The sequence below is a fragment of the Furipterus horrens genome, unplaced genomic scaffold (genome assembly GCF_987537825.1).
Source record: "Furipterus horrens unplaced genomic scaffold, mFurHor1.1.pri manual_scaffold_4, whole genome shotgun sequence".
NCBI lineage: Eukaryota > Metazoa > Chordata > Mammalia > Chiroptera > Furipteridae > Furipterus > Furipterus horrens.
Window position 1 is genome coordinate 26941422 of NW_028327174.1, and position 15960 is coordinate 26957381.

General features: G+C 38.5%; 1 protein-coding gene across 2 annotated transcripts in view; it reads right to left on the reverse strand.

Annotated features, from left to right (window-relative positions):
* LOC150011432 (glutamate receptor ionotropic, NMDA 2B-like) overlaps positions 1-15960 on the reverse strand; it is a 243063-nt gene that overhangs the window by 114398 nt on the left and 112705 nt on the right. For both annotated transcript variants that reach the window (XM_090272875.1, XM_090272874.1), the window contains exon 3: positions 5165-5593. In XM_090272875.1, coding sequence (XP_090129001.1) covers positions 5165-5575 — 411 coding nt within the window. In that variant the 5' untranslated portion in view covers positions 5576-5593. The remainder of the gene's footprint in view (positions 1-5164; positions 5594-15960) is intronic.

The window sequence follows — 15960 nt, forward strand, 5'->3', positions numbered from 1 at the left end:
AGGGGCCCGATTGCCCGCCGCCAAAATTATAACTCTCAATACCAGAGTTTGGTGAAAAGAAAAAGAATTGTTTATTTAACAGTTATATAGATTTAGTTATTTGCGGATTTCTGTTGTTAAGTCTTATGCTCTTTAAAATACCCACAAACACATATCCTTGCCTCCCCCCCTTCCAAACCAGGCTAGTTTTCGGAAAGTCAGAGAAACTGTTTCCCTACTTTCCAAACACAGTTCAGCTTTACCAGCAGCTGCCAATCATTCAATCCTGATTGGGGAGGTCCTTTCTGTGCTGTGGTGCCCTCCAGCTCTCAATGCAGGACCGCCTGGATTCTCAGCCTCCTTGCAAACTGCCTTCTTCCTGCAAACCGCGCAGATCTCCTCTCCTCCTCAAAACCGCATGCTCTGTTAGCTATGGTACTTCACTCTAATCAAGCCATCTATTTCCAGACTCTGACTCTTTACTCAACGTGCCCTTTTATCTTCCACTCTTGCAGCATTAAAGAGCGGATCTCACATCCTTTTGCCTGATCCTACTGTAACTTCCACTTTCCATTTTCCTTCCTACCCCCTGCCCAAGCCACTGTCAGTGGTCCTAATGCCAGTAACAGAAGAAATATCAATAAGCTTCTTTCCCTGTTACCATTAGTTATTTCTCTCACCTAAAGTATGTGTTTGCACAGTGCTTTTCCATAATTTTCCACATATTTTATTTCACTTTCTTTTCAAAATGTAAAGTAGGTAGGGAAGGAAAAAATATTTAAATCTTATAAATGGTAAATCCTAAAGCACCTAAGATACATCACTGAGCAAAAGAGCTCAGTTTACCCACATGATGTGCATTTGGTTCATTATTAGTACACAGTTGTAAGAAACACAACAGAGTAGCAACCAACCAATTCAACCAATAATCTCTTATACCAGGGCTGGCGGTGGGATAGGGTGAAGAGGTATTGGACCTAAAACACAATAGGCACTTCTGTGATTTGAATCCTAGGCCCATTGCTCATGAGCTATTATATCCTATATTAACTAATTCATCTCTCTGAGCTAAAATCTAAAAACCCAAGAAAGATTTCAGCAAGTCAGCAAGGAACCTCCTGGAAAGAAATGGTAATATGTCTAGCTTCAATTCATTATTTGGATTTAGATGGGCATCCTAAGTCCAGGATCTCAGGGAGAATAAAATCAATTATAAAAGGGAAAAATAAAATACACTCCTTATACTTAGGTGGGGAACTGCCAAAAATCACCTCAAACATTTTTAAACTGCCTCTGTTACTATTCTAAACAATCTTTCGTTACAAGCGCTTAGCAGTTCCTTCCTCATTAGAGCTTTTCTATAACTGAACGCACCCTTTGTGGCCACCATGTGGCTGTATCACTGATGATCCTCAGCTCCGTGGGGCAGCAACACCATGGCTCCCACCCGTACTTCACAGCCATGGCAGGAGAGACAGGTCATTGACCTGCAGTTCAAAACTGTCTCTCTTTGTGCTAGAGATGTGATGCTATTTGATTCCCATTCTTTTCCTGTATTATGAAACCTTCTTCCTTTCTTCAAACTGCTCCAAACAGCCTTCAGCTTAGCTATTTTGAATACTTATTGAAGTACTTGCTATGCATGATCTCACATAATCTTCAACAACCCTATAATGACTATTATTATCCCCATTATACAAGCCAGGAAACCAAGGTTTAGAGTTGTTGGGGAGTAGTCCAGAACCCCACATCTAGGAAGTTGTGGCTGAAACCCATTCTGACTCCAAATTCTGAGCCTTCAACAGTTCTACCCTACTGGTTCCCAGGCTTCTTTAGGCCATGGTGGTGTGTTGCCTCAATGTGTATACTGGTTAATCAACACAGACAAAAAAGTGAGCACATGCTATTTGACCAGATGCTGAACCTGTGTCACACCTACTTCTGTCAAAAATCTTTATAATCATGCTGTCTTTCTTCCATCACCAACTCCTTGAATTAGGGACTTTATCCCTACAAAGCAATCTTCCACAAAGACACCTAACAAGGGAATTCTATTTGAAACAAACAAACAAACAAAAACTAAGTTAAAATGGAATGGCAATTAACTATCTCCTAGTAGGGGGAAAAAACCAGAAGGTTTTCTTGTCATCTTTCAGATGGTAACTCTGCCTCAAAGATTATGCCTCAAACATAGTGAAGCTGTACTCTAAGATTTTCTGCATCAGCTCCACTTACAAATGTTCTGTCCAATATACCGCCCCATAGTTGATTCATAGTTATCAAACTGTGTCCTCATTCTATGTTTGTAAAACGTGGTCATTATACTTAAAAATAAACTTCTATTTTTAAAAGCTGACCTTAAAGTTTGAGGTGTTTTATTTTTGAAACTTGCCCCAAAAGCTTATGTCTCTGAAATCTAGGAGATTCTTTTTATTTGCCTTCATGCAAATCTGTTAAGCCTGTGAACGGTTCTCTGCCCAGCTCCCTGGAATCCTGGCCCCACTGCCCTCTCAGTCGTGGCGGGTCCTGCTGTGCCCTTCTCTGCAGCCACCAGCGACCCACTCAGGCATCTAACCCCTGTGACTGCGCCTTCAACTTTCTGGCTCCCATGTTCTCAGGACCTCCTTCCTTCTTCGGTTTCCTCTTTTTACCTACCTTTTAGAAACTCTTCTTTTTAGGTCAAAAGTCAGATATTATTTAGGCTATTTTAGGAAACTGCCTAAAAATCATTGCCCATCTCTCTATTATGATGGAGAGAAAAAAATGATAAAGATGGGATATTTGGGTTGGTTGGAATGGTGGAAGGAGTTAGGGGAAAGAGGTAAGAAGGGATCTCACTACAGTGACCTGGAAGAATCCACCTCACTGGCTTCATCCTCCCTGTTCCCCTAGAGGTAGTAACCAACGGACCTCCTATGAATTTGTGTTACCCCTAAGTACTATTCATATGCTCACTTGTTCTCTCCTGTAGTCAGATTGCAGCAATTATGACTCAAGGGGTGAACTACATTTAGTCAGATAACACTCACCACAGAAGAGAAAGCACAGAATAGGAAGGTGAGACCCTAACCGGCCTCTCTATTTCCTTGAGAGGCGACAGAGCATGTGGCCTTTGGAGCCAGGAACCCGTGTTAAAGTCCTGGCTGCCACTTACTAGTTATATCATTTTGGATATGCTATTTAATTTCTCTGAGCCTCAGCTTCCCCACTTGTCAAGTGGAGATAAATAATACCACCTAACTCACCTAGCTCACTGGCTTGTTAAGAATATTAAATAAAATGCAAAGCACTATGTGCCCAGCATACATAGATACACTCAAGTACCTAGGATATATCAGTGAACAAAAGAGCCCAGTCTCTCCACATGATGTGCATCTTAGTTCATTATTATTACACATTTGTAAGAGACACACAGAGAAGTATCCAACCAATTTAACCAATAACCTCTCCCACCAAGGATGGGGGTGGGGTGGAGTGGAGTAGTGGTGGACCTAAGATAACACCAGTTGCACAATAGCCCATATAAGGAAAAAGAAAAATCACTTTTACCTGTCTTACTCTCAAAATAAGCATGCACTTACTTATGTTTCAAAAATTTGACTCATCCACCTTGGCATTTTTCAGTGCTATCCTGCGCTCTCAAAATTCGACTGCTAAAATATAATTTGCTAAGGATAATGTTAACAAAAAATCTACCTGAAGCAAAAACTCAACAGATTTTTGCCATAATCAGTGTATATTCTCCATTCTGCTTAAGTTTATCTCACTTCCCTTAGCATGGGTTTCTCGTGCCAGCATTTGACTCTGACATTTTTACCTTTCAATATCTTTCTCATATGCTACTGAAGTTCCTCCACTTAGTCCTTTCCAGTTGACCTTTCCTGGATTGAACAAAGGAAGCTACGAAACAGACGCTAGTCATCCCTGCCTGCTGCCAACAGATGGCAATAGTGATCGCGCAAGGTGATTTTGCTCTGTTAAGCCCTGCATGTGATGCTTCTCAACTGGCCAAGGGGCAACCAATGGTGTCTGTGCTGGGTTTTGAGGTGGTTACAAACATCATGAACCCTACAATATGTCTTTTAAGTAAAAAACTAATGGCAGTTTTGAAAGTGATTTTAAGTATGAAATGACAATGGAAAGCTAGAAACAATTTTAAAAATCCAAAGTGATAAAAAAAACAACAACAATAAATATGTACTTGTGAAATGAATCAACCTGAGATATAAATAGCTGTGAAGGACAATACATAGTGAGAAGTTCTCTGCCTAAGCAATAAGCAAGAAAGCAAGAAAAAATTACTGAATAAGTAAAAAAATGTGAAAACAAAACACAACCACAATGAAACACTTTCTGCAGTGAGAGAATAAGCATCAATGTCAGATAACAATTAGTCATATGACAATCTAATACTAATGCAGGACAGACTAGGATTTATTTGAGGCCTGAAAGCACTGGTTTTCAGCCTTAATTGCACACTAGAATCATCTGGAGAGTTTTCAAAATCCTAAACCCCAGGCAGTACTCGATGCTGATAATCAGAATCTCTGGGGGAGGGAGCCAGGCATGGGTCGTGTTAAAGGCTCTTCAGGTGATTCCAACATGCAACCAAGGTTAAGAACCATTGCCTTTAAATCTATGCCTGGGGAAAGGCAGCTGCTACTGGTTCTATGGATTAAAATCCTTTCAAGTGCGCAGATCGGTGCATGGTGAGCATGAACACCTTAGCAAGAAGTACTTCTTTATGACATCTGTATCTTCAAGGAGAAAAATTACCTGCCTCAACGGATTTTTCGTTTTATATTCTTGAAACTGGTATGGGTGAAGAATATGTATTACCAAGGAAGAATAGAGCACACCTTATTTTAAAATTTTTAAGAAGCTATTTATATGTATATTTGAAGAAAATGGGTCACAGAGCTACAAGCTTCAATATCTCTTAGTCATTTCCGTGAATCCACTTACAAACAAATGGATACACAAGGCTGTTCAAAACTGCATGGATGCCTAGATACAAGTGTCTTTCCCTCACTTTCATCTCTAAGCAATAAGACTAATCTACTCATTCAGTGCATTCTGGTTACTACCTTTCATCTTTCATAATTAAGTTCACCATTAAAACAAATGGGTCATTTAGTTCTCAGTTCAAACCACCCAGGTTCTTGTCATGAGAGCCCGCTTTTACCTTATCTGCCATTATCATAGAGGATCCCCCGTGGATGCCGAGGATAGGGGTGAGAGTCTGGGCTGAAATGAAGTCAAGGATCTGGGCGATGGCTTCCTGGTCAGTGTCATCAGCAAACACCACCCCCTGGACCTTCCGGTCAGACATGAGATCACAGATACGGGTGATGATGCTCTTTGGATCGGTCTCATTCATGGCTACCAGCTCCACACGGGGCACCACAGAGAGATGGTGGAAATCATCTTTCTCGTGGGCATCCTTGATGGCCACCTCGTCTGAAGTGCCCACGAGGATGACAGCAATGCCAATGCTGGGTGGGCTCTTCTGAGAACGAGCTCTGCTGCCTGACACAGCCAGGACAGCCAACACCAACCAGAACTTGGGAGAACAGCACTCTGCTCTGGGCTTCATCTTCAACTCGTCGACTCCCTGAAAACATAAAGACAGAATGGTTAAATTACAACCCACACTACATGACCTGCCTTTGAAGAGGCTGAATACTGCAAGTCTAGAGCCTTTGCTGATCATCAATCCCAACCTCTATCTTCTAGCCGAGTCTCTTATAATTTCTTGTGTTTGCTCAGAGTGAGAGAAAAACTTTCAAAGGCATCAGAAATCCTTGAGCAAGACAGTAAAAGATGCTACTGCTATAGCTATCAGCAGCAAACAGACAGAGACAAATGAAGGAAAGAGGATGCGAGTGGTCCAAGTAGTAATGCCAAGTGCACAAACGCAGGAGTCTCCAAGAGGGGGTCTCGCTGTTGTTGCATGATCCTTGGCACTCCAATCACAATCCACCCTTGAACTGCTCTTGGGCCCAAAGGATGGCATAGGCTAGGCAAAGAGAGCAGTAATATGGGCTTAGCAGAGGCTAACAACAAAGCATGGTCTGGATAAGCTGGATATAGAGAGCTACAGATATATAAGCCCCACATTTGTTGCTGCATTTATTTAATGTTTGCCTCAAAGAGGACAAGAACCTGAAAGTTCTTCAGCAGCCCTTTTAGTATCTGGCTCTTAATGCTAAATCAAAAAAGCAACCAATATGTGAGTAGTACTTTAAAAAAAAACTCAGCTGATCCTTCCAATAACTCAGTTGGGAGAATAAAAAGAAAGATACTGTTATCCCCCTTTTATAGATGTTGAAGATAAGGCTCAAAGAAGATAAAAAATCTAAAACCCCGAACCCCTTTAAGTGAGAAAAATATAAATCCAGATCTTCTGACTTTTAGGCCAATTTGCATTCCATTGCATTACATCACACTGCTTCTCAAATAATCCATTATTATAAGGAATAGTTTTATTTTCTTTATGCATAAAAATATGATAATTTTGACAAGTACTAACGATAACTTCAGTAATGTCAGAGCCACCTTTGAAAATTTTTCCATGACATCCTATAGTAGTTAGTGACTGTCCCAAAAACAACTCACTCCATGTTTCCATAAATTCACCACCTTTTACCTATAATAAACTCGTACTTTTAACTTCCACTTACGCCCCTAGATCTTACACTATGAACTAGACTGAGGATGCAGTTTTATATCGAGTTTGGTGATTTCTCTTTATACTTCTCATCATTTTCCAAGAGCTCCTTTTATTTAAATATAACTAGACCTGCTTCAACTGCTTTGATTTGTTTTAAATAATGATTTTGCTTTGATTTGTTTTAAATAATGATTTACTGCACCTCTATTATGTGTTATGTGCTATGTTAGGCATTTCCTCATATGGAGTCTCTTCGGTTCTCATTGAAGTTCTATAAACTATTATTTTAACCCCAATTTTCAAATAGAGAAACTGAAGCTTAAAATAGTTATGTAATGTTCCCAAGTTCAATATCAGCATGCCAATACATAAATTTAGCATTTTTATACTCCAAAGGAATATTCTACAAACTGCACCCAAAACCAGAATCAGCGTTTCTTATTCTTCTCTGAAGGGAGAGAGTGTGTAATCAAAAATGAAAATGCCGCCTAATATCTCATGCTTGTTTGAAAAAAAATTAAGATATTAAGGATCTAAAAACTTTGAGTTTAGCTAACAAAAGAAAACAATTATGAGAGTGTTGAATAAAGTGAGATAAGGATGTCAGGCTGAGCAGACTGACTGCAAAAGGGTATTAATGATTTGGAAGGAAGATACTGGGGACATTTTGTGGCTGAAGAAGCACAAAATCCAATCCAGTTCTTGGCAGAAAACACTTTGGAACCCTTGCTGTTGTAGTCATCCTTCCACACTGCCAAGAAGGAGACTTGTATTGATCACTTTGTCTATCTCTTGTGAATAAGACAGGTAGCTCAGTGGTTTGCACCTGAGCAATGTTTCCTCCTGACAGTTTTCTGATCTGTGTCTCTGTGGAAAGAAGGAATGACTACCGGAGCCCTGGAAGTCCATGCTGATGAACTGTGTGTAATCAAGCAGGAGAGCCAGGGCCTGAATTCCTCCTCCTCAAGCTTAAAGTCGTCGGCAGCCATCCGTCTCGAGAGACGATGGTGTAGCTTCTTAAGAGTCTATCTGCACCGCCGAGAATGGCTGTGCAGTCCAACTCGGGAGTGACACGGTATCTGTCTCCTCCCGTGTTGAATTGACATCTTGCGATGACGCTGGAGTGTCCTCTCCAGTGAAGCTGAAGCTACAGAGCCTGGGCAGGGTGATATGGAGGGTCTGCTGTTGCCCATGCAGCAGACCCCCCCTCTCTTCGCAGCTGAAGGGTCCAAGGGAAAGACGGAGTCAATACAGCTTGGCTTCAGGTGCGCCGCAGGAGCTGCCGGTGTTGACTCCAACGTCAAACCGCCTTAGGGACTCCGGCTCCGGATTTTCTGTCGGGGTTTACTCCCTTAGCCTTTCCCCTGAAGAGGTATGCCGCAAGGCAGCGGAGGTTTTTTGGAGTCAGAGTTTTCCTTCTCTGATGTGCCCTGACTGGAAGATCGAACCAGCGACACTTAGCTTGCAGGCCGACGCTCAATCCACTGAGCCAAACCAGCCAGGGTTCAAGCTTAAAGTAGAGCAGCACTTTATAGAGTTGAGTAGCACTGAAGATTCAGAGTAAGACTGATAGGTTTAGCATCTCAAAGAGCTGTTGGCAAAACAATAATAATAATCTGTTCAATTTCAAGGACTGGTTCTCAAGGAGAACTAAAAAAGTTTAAATTTGGCCGGACTAGCAGCTATTCATTCCAATGGGATTCTAATCATTTAGTTACCAGTCACGAAATCAGATTCCTTCACATTGAAAAGTGGTCCATTCTGTCATGACAGTTTATTAACTTTAATGCTCTCTACACTCTCCTATTTAGTGTTTTATTTGCTCTCTTTAAAATATCTCATGTTCCTCTACTTCTTCTCAGACAATATATTACACTTTGTTATGCAATGGTTAGTTGTGACACTCAAAGAATAGAATCTGGTTTTCCTGAATGTCTCTTTTATACTCAGAATAGAGCAAAGCACGTACAAAGCAGTACATTATGGGAGATACCAGTAACAGAGGGACTGTGAGACAAACAAAGAAGCTGCTGTGAATACAAACTCAATTTCACACATTAGAAGGGGTTTAGTTGGGAGAAAGCATGTAGTCCAAGATAAGTAAATTGGTTTTGCTCCCTTCCACAGACAGACCACAGTTAGTCTCGCTGTACTTGCTCTATGAAATTTTGCCCCTTCCTCTCCAATACTTTTTACCCTCCCCCATTTGAATTGAGCATTGTTTCATTTTGACTATCACCATAGTCTGTATGTGTCTATCTAAATACCTGTAAGAGTTTACTATAATTACATGAATATCTTAACTTGTTGGTAATCTCCTGCTGGGCAGGAATGTTCTCAGTTCAGTAAGCATTTATTCAGTACCTACCATCTAGGATACATTGTTATTAGTGTTGGGGATGCAAGTAACACAGGCTCTAACTTCCACATCCACAGTCCAGTAGAAGATACAGAAACACAAAGAAGACCTTGTCTCATTTCTACTTGCACTTTGGGATGTCATCAAGTTTCAAACCAAAGTTTGTCTATCTCCTAAACGCTTGCTCTTTCCATTCTGCTTTATCCCAGTATGAGTATATGAATTCATGAACAAAAAAATTAACAATAAATAAAGTCACCAACCAAAAACAAACTGCACTCTAATACCAGTCAGTCCCACATTAACTAAGTGCCTGAAGATGAACAAATCATTTAATCAAGGTCTCTGTATTCTTACAGGTGAAATCAGGATAATGTACTAACCTACATACCTGAAAGAGTTTTTGTGAGGATCAAATAATAATATGGAAGTGCTTTGAAGAAAGGGATGTTAACTTTAAGCTTCTATAGAAGTTGTTCAAGGATCCTAGCTATTTATGAAAGCACAAAGTCAGCATGTGGGAGGTGGTGGGTGACAGAATGGTAGACAGAGGCTGAGAGGAATGTTAAGAGGAACCTCACAGGAGGCAAGTGATATTCGTTCCCTGACGATTATAACTCCCTGGAAAAGATGTCATATAATGACCTCATAGTAGCAGCAAACTCCACTGACAGCTTACCCGCTATGTAGCAGAATGCAAAAGTCATTCAGGTCAGGGTAAATAATGGGAATCAGTGAAGCTCAAGACCCCCCAAATAAGGCCCTAAATTCAGGCATTAGGGTGCACAAACAGCCAAGAAGAAAAAAAAACAGCTGGGGAGGATGTGGAGAAAAGGGAACCCTAGTGCACTGTTGGTGGGAATGCAGACTGGTGCAGCCACTGTGGAAAACAGTATGGAATTTCCTCAAGAAACTAAAAATGGAACTGCCTTTTGACCCAGCAATTCCACTGCTAAGAATACACCTGAAGAATCTCAAAGCACCAATTCAAAAGAATTATGCATTCCCATATTCATATCAGTGTTATTTACAATCACCAAGATATGGAAACAGCCTAAGTGATGAGTGGATTTTAAAAAAAAAAACCTGTGGTACATTTATACAACAGAATACTATGCAGCAGAAAGAAAGAACAAATTCCTACTTTTTGCTACAGCATGGATGGAATTGGAGACTATTATGCTAAGTGAAATAAGCCAGTCAGTGAAAAACAAATATCATATGATCTCACTTGTAAGAGGAATCCAATGAACAAAATAAACTAATGAGCAAAATAGAACAAGAGATATAGAATCATGGAACAGACTGACAGCTGATAAGTGAGAAGGGTGAGGTGGGAACTGATTGAAAGAAGGTGAAGGGATTAGTTAAAGAATATGTACGAAGGACCTATGGACATGGACAATGGTGAGGGGACTGATTATGGAAGGGGAAAAGTGGAACAACTGTAATAGCATAAACAAAAAAATTTTTAATGAAATTGGAAAATGAAGAAGTAGAAGGGAGAAGAGAAAGGAGAAAGGAGAAGGAAAAGGGAAAAAAAGAAGGAGAAGGGACAAGAAGGAGGAGAAGGGAAAAAGAAGGAGTAGGAGGACAAGGGGAGGAGGAGGAGGAAAATAGGAGGAGGAGGAGGAAGAAGAAGAAAGAGGGATTAGAGAGTCAACTATTTGTCTCTTGGCCCTCTGCCTCCTTGAAGCTTGAGCTCAGTGATCCCCAGATCTACAGCAAGCAAAAGACTACAGTAGCCTATGTTCATGCCTACAATTTGCATGGTAACTATAGCAGGAACCAGTCTACACTTGGCTGCCCACAGTAGACTCCACGGGAAGACACATCTGAGTGAGAAGCTGGGCCAATCTTTTCCTCAGAAAAAAACTGAGTCCTGGGGCAACTCCAACAGAGGGAATAAAATGTGATTTAAATGGGTAATTATGTCAAATTTAACTAGCACTATCCTTTAATGTACTCAGGACACTATCTGGAGTAACCCAATTAAGGACTGTGGTTAGAATATGATAGGCAGTGAGTAAAATGAAGATTAAAAGTGCCAGAACTATGCATCAGATCCAGTTTTCCAAGTTAACAATAAAGACAGAAAGCTAGGATACATAGGCCTATAATTTGCCACTTTAGAGAATATGGAAAAACAAGGAGACTCATACAGTAAAAGTCAAGTGAAGTAAAAAGAGTATAACTTTTTTGGAGGACAATGTGGGAATATCTTCAAATTTTTAATATGAGGACAAAATAAAATTCAAAGGTGAAAATATCAAAAGTGACAATGAGAGATGTTAACATATTAGTATCAAGAAGATACAAAAATCATGAACATATATGAGTTGAAAAATATAGGCTTAACACATGTAAAGTAATATCTAAATTTACCCTGGGGATTAAAAAATAAATCCAACAGACAAAATATAAACAAAGACATACATGATTTTAAAAAATCAAGTTTGAACTAGTTCAGATATCTAGAAATCCATATACAACAGAGACTACATATTCTTTTAAGTACTAAAATATATTGTACCTACAACAATGCCTCAATAAATTCCTAAGAATCAATATAAAGCAATTGCCATTTTTTATAATATGATTATATTACAAATAAATCTTTAAAGGTAGCTAAAAATATCACACATCAAAACATTTTTAAAACTCACTATTAAATAACACAAAGGTTAAGGAGGAATTCATAAGGGAAACTAAACATCCATTGAATAGAATAACAATAAAAATATTAAATATCAAAATTCCTAGCACACAACAGTTTAAAGAGAAACCTATGCCTTCAAATTTGCTTATAAGGAAATTTTAAAATTAAAAATAATTAATTGTAACTAAATTTTCACTTACTGAACAATTAACAGAGTCAAGCCTAAGAAGGAATTAAATAATAAAGATAAGGGCAAAAATTCATGAAATGGGAAGCAAAGAAAGGAAGAAAAAAGCTATCCTTTAAAAGACTACCATAAAGTTCTGACAAGACCACTCAAGATAAAAAAGAAAAATGAAAATGAAATCCAAAAAAAAAAAAAAAAGAAAATGAAATCCATAATGAAAAAGGGAAAATAGCAACATATACAATAAAGATTTTAAAATAATAAAACAGTGAGAATGGTGTTTTTATATTTAATGTATAAATATATAATAAAAATAGCAAAAAAAAGGTTCAAAAGAAAGTCTTAATATAACATTAACTATTAAAGAAAATAAAGTGATTACCAAAGGCCCCCAAACCTAATCCACTGATACTACCTCTCATTCTTACTCCCCACCCAACCATCCCACCTCTGCCAAAATAAAAGAAAGTAAAACAAATACATGTGGTTTTATAGATGAAGTCTACCAAACTTTTAAGGGAAAAATAAGCCTTGCTCATACAAGTTGAACAAAATAGGCAAATAAGGAAATGCAGATAATTGTAGTAAAAGGAAAGATTATCATAGGTCCCTTTCACCTATGAACATAAAGGAAAAAAAAAACTAAATAAAATATTGGCTAACCAAAATAAACAGTATCTTCTAAAAATAAGATGATCAAGTATGACTTATACCAGGAACACAAGAATAGCTTAACTTTAGAATATACATCAAAATAGGTTTCCAAATTAATGGATTAAAGGAGGTATTTACACAAATATCTTAAAATATGAAAGAAACACATTTAATTAAAGAAAATATCTATTAATGACATAAATTTTAAGGTAAGTTTTTTTTTTTAAATTCGATAATAGAAAATGAAAGAGATCATCAACCTTTACCTTGTTAAGATTATATGTGTATACCAAAAATTCTTGATCACATTCTTTTTGACATTGAGAAAAAGGCAAGGTTAGTGTTGTCACTGCTACTGAAGATTCTGGTGAATAAGTCAAGAAAATAAAAGTTTTAAGAATGGGTAGGAAAAGGAATACAGCAATATATGAAGATAATATGGTTATCTACATAGAAAATCAAACAGAATTTTAAAATTATTAGTATTAACATGGGTGGAGCAAGGTTGCTAGATAAATGATACTCTTAGAAAATATCAATAGCTCTCTTTTAACCAACTAAAAATAAAGATCATAATAGCAAAAGCAACTATAAATTACTTCACAATTAACTTGAAGAATACACAAGACTTCTAACAGAGAAAATCTGAAACTCTATTAAAATCTCTGAAAGAAATACCTGAACAATGTAATCATATACCACACTTCACAGATATGACAACATAGTATTTTAGAGTTTTATTTTCCCCTAAATTCACCAGTAACTTCAAGGCAGTTGCTATCAAAATAACATAAGGATTTAAAAAATTTTTTATCAACTTATTCTAAAATGCATACAGAAGAATAAAAGCACACAAAGAACTAACTAAATAAATAAGATGCCCTTGTATGAACCAATAATGAAAATAGGTCATGATCTAAAAAGTATGATGAACTGAACTCTGCAGAAGAGATCCAAAATACTATTTTAATTAACATATTTTTTAAATGTTATGTTCCACATCAATTTTGGTGTTTAAGTTATACTTTCTAAATTAAAATGTATAAGCACAGAGCAAATATTGAACCAAAGAGGTGCTTTTGAGTCATAATGCTTAGCTTAGGCAACAAATATGTTCACCAACCATTTGAAGAAGGAGCGTAAGTATTACACATGTCAAACATTTACATTCTAATGTCATTTTGATGTACAAGACCAATATCTGTTTCTAGCAACTGAAATACAATGCCATCTATATATGCAGGTTTTTTTGAAATCCAATGTCAATCCTCCAAATGTATTGAGGATCTGTTAAACATCATCTAAATCCATGAAAATAACATATAAAAGGCACTAAGCTTTGACTTCAGTTGACTTAGAACCTAAAACTTCCCTTTACATTGTTATTCTCCTCCTCACACAATTACTTCATCCATTACTCTTTTATTAGAGTTCCGAGCTCCCTTGCCTCTGTTCTTTCTTCAGAAAGGAACAAAGTAAGAAACCTGGTAGTCTGGGAAGTGGAGGAAGGTGCTGAGACTGTGTACTTATAAAACCAGTGAAGAAGGAAAAATCTACCTGGACATTTTACAAACATGCTAAATCCATTTTTAAAGTAGTGAGTGATGTGGCAATAAACAGTACTCCTCAATCCTGTTGAGGCATTTACTTATCTAAATGCACTTCTGTGCAAAGCCTACCCCAAGTGCATTTCAACATATCATAACCACAACAACTAATGCAAAGAGAAAAGCAAAGAAAACAGAGCCTTAGAAAGGCACTTATGAGAAAGTTTGATCAGAGAACAGCAGGATAGATGGGAGAGAGGGAGAAGATACAAGTAAAAATTATACAAACCCTTGGCCATCAAGTCCTCCTACACAGTACAGGTAGGGAGGCCCTTTCAAAGACAAGAGTCCCTTAGATCTCTATAAGAAGCTGGCCTCATTGTTACTAAGGCCAATGAGGCATTGAATTCCTTGGCAGAGAGATTCTTCTGCTGAAATAAGAGCCTTCTTGTTCAGAGACCCAAGATGGCAGAGGAGTAAGTTGGGGCTACACTAACCTCCCTCCTCCCAGGACCAATCTGGAATTACAGCTAAATTCTAGAGAAATAATCCTGAATAATCAACTGAACACTAGCTGGAGAGAAGCCTTATAACAAAGGACAGACAGAAGAAACCACTTCACCATAACATGACTGGTAGAAATTGTGGAGGAGGCATAAGAGGACTGGCTGGGCTCCCACAGGTAGCAACTGAAGTTCAAGAGAGATATTTATGTGGCCAGGGGCTTCCCCCTAAGAAGTGTAGGGTCTAAACTCCAAGCTGGACTACCCGGCCTTCAGCACCAGGGTCAGAAAGGAACCCAGATAACATCCAGCTATAAAAAGCAGCAGGATTTCTGTCTGCCAAGGAGAGACAACTGGAGACACAGAGAACCTCTTGAAAGGCCAAGACACAAAATTTCATTTGCAGCCACTTGTCCTGGGTTCTGGCAGAGGGAGAGCAAGTGGACTATAGACACTTGAGAAAAGTCTGGGGTTGGTGGCTCTGGGTAGAGAACTAAAGGAACAGCTGCCAGGATCTCTATGCTGAGTCATTCCCCATAGTGCAAAAGCCATCTCTCTTAGGCAGAGCACTCCTCTCCAATTGGTAACAGCCTGAGGGGAAGCAATGGCCTTGCCCACAGAAATTACTCTGCCCCACCCTGTGGTGTTTCAGCCAGGCTGCTGATTACAGCTTAAGGCTGTATCACTGATTAGTTTAACAACTCAGGTGGAAAATACAAAGAAGCATCCAAAACGGAAAAACAAAGAAAGAGCCCAAATGAAAGAACAAGAGAATTCTCCAGAAAAAGAACTAGATGAAATGGAGACAAGCAATTTACCAAATAAAGAGTTTAAAGTAATAATTATAAGGATACTCAACAGTGTGAAAAAAGACATAGAAACCATAAAAATGGACCAGACAGAAATAAAGAATGCAATATCTGAAATAAATAATACACAGGAAGAAATAAACTATATGTTAGATGAAGTAGAGGATCAAATCAGTGGTTTGGAGACAAGGTAGAAAAAAATACCCAGGCAGAGCAGCAAAAAGAAAAAAGAATTTTTAAAAATGAGGAGACTTTAAGAGACATTTTGGACAACATGAAGTGTAACTACATCCGCATCATGGGAATACCAGAAGGAGAAGAGAGCAAGCAAAGGATTGAGAACCTATCTTAAGAAATAATAACCAAAAGCTTCCCTAATCTGGTGAAGGAAAAAGACACACAAGTCCAGGAAGCTCAGAGAATCCCAAACAAGTTGGACCCAAAGAGGCCTATACCAAGACATACCATAATTAAAATGACAAGATTTAAAGACAAGGAGAGAATCCTAAAAGCTGCAAGAGAAAAGCAGGTGGTTACATACAAGGGAGCACCAATTAGACTGTCATCTGATTTCTCAACAGAAACATTTC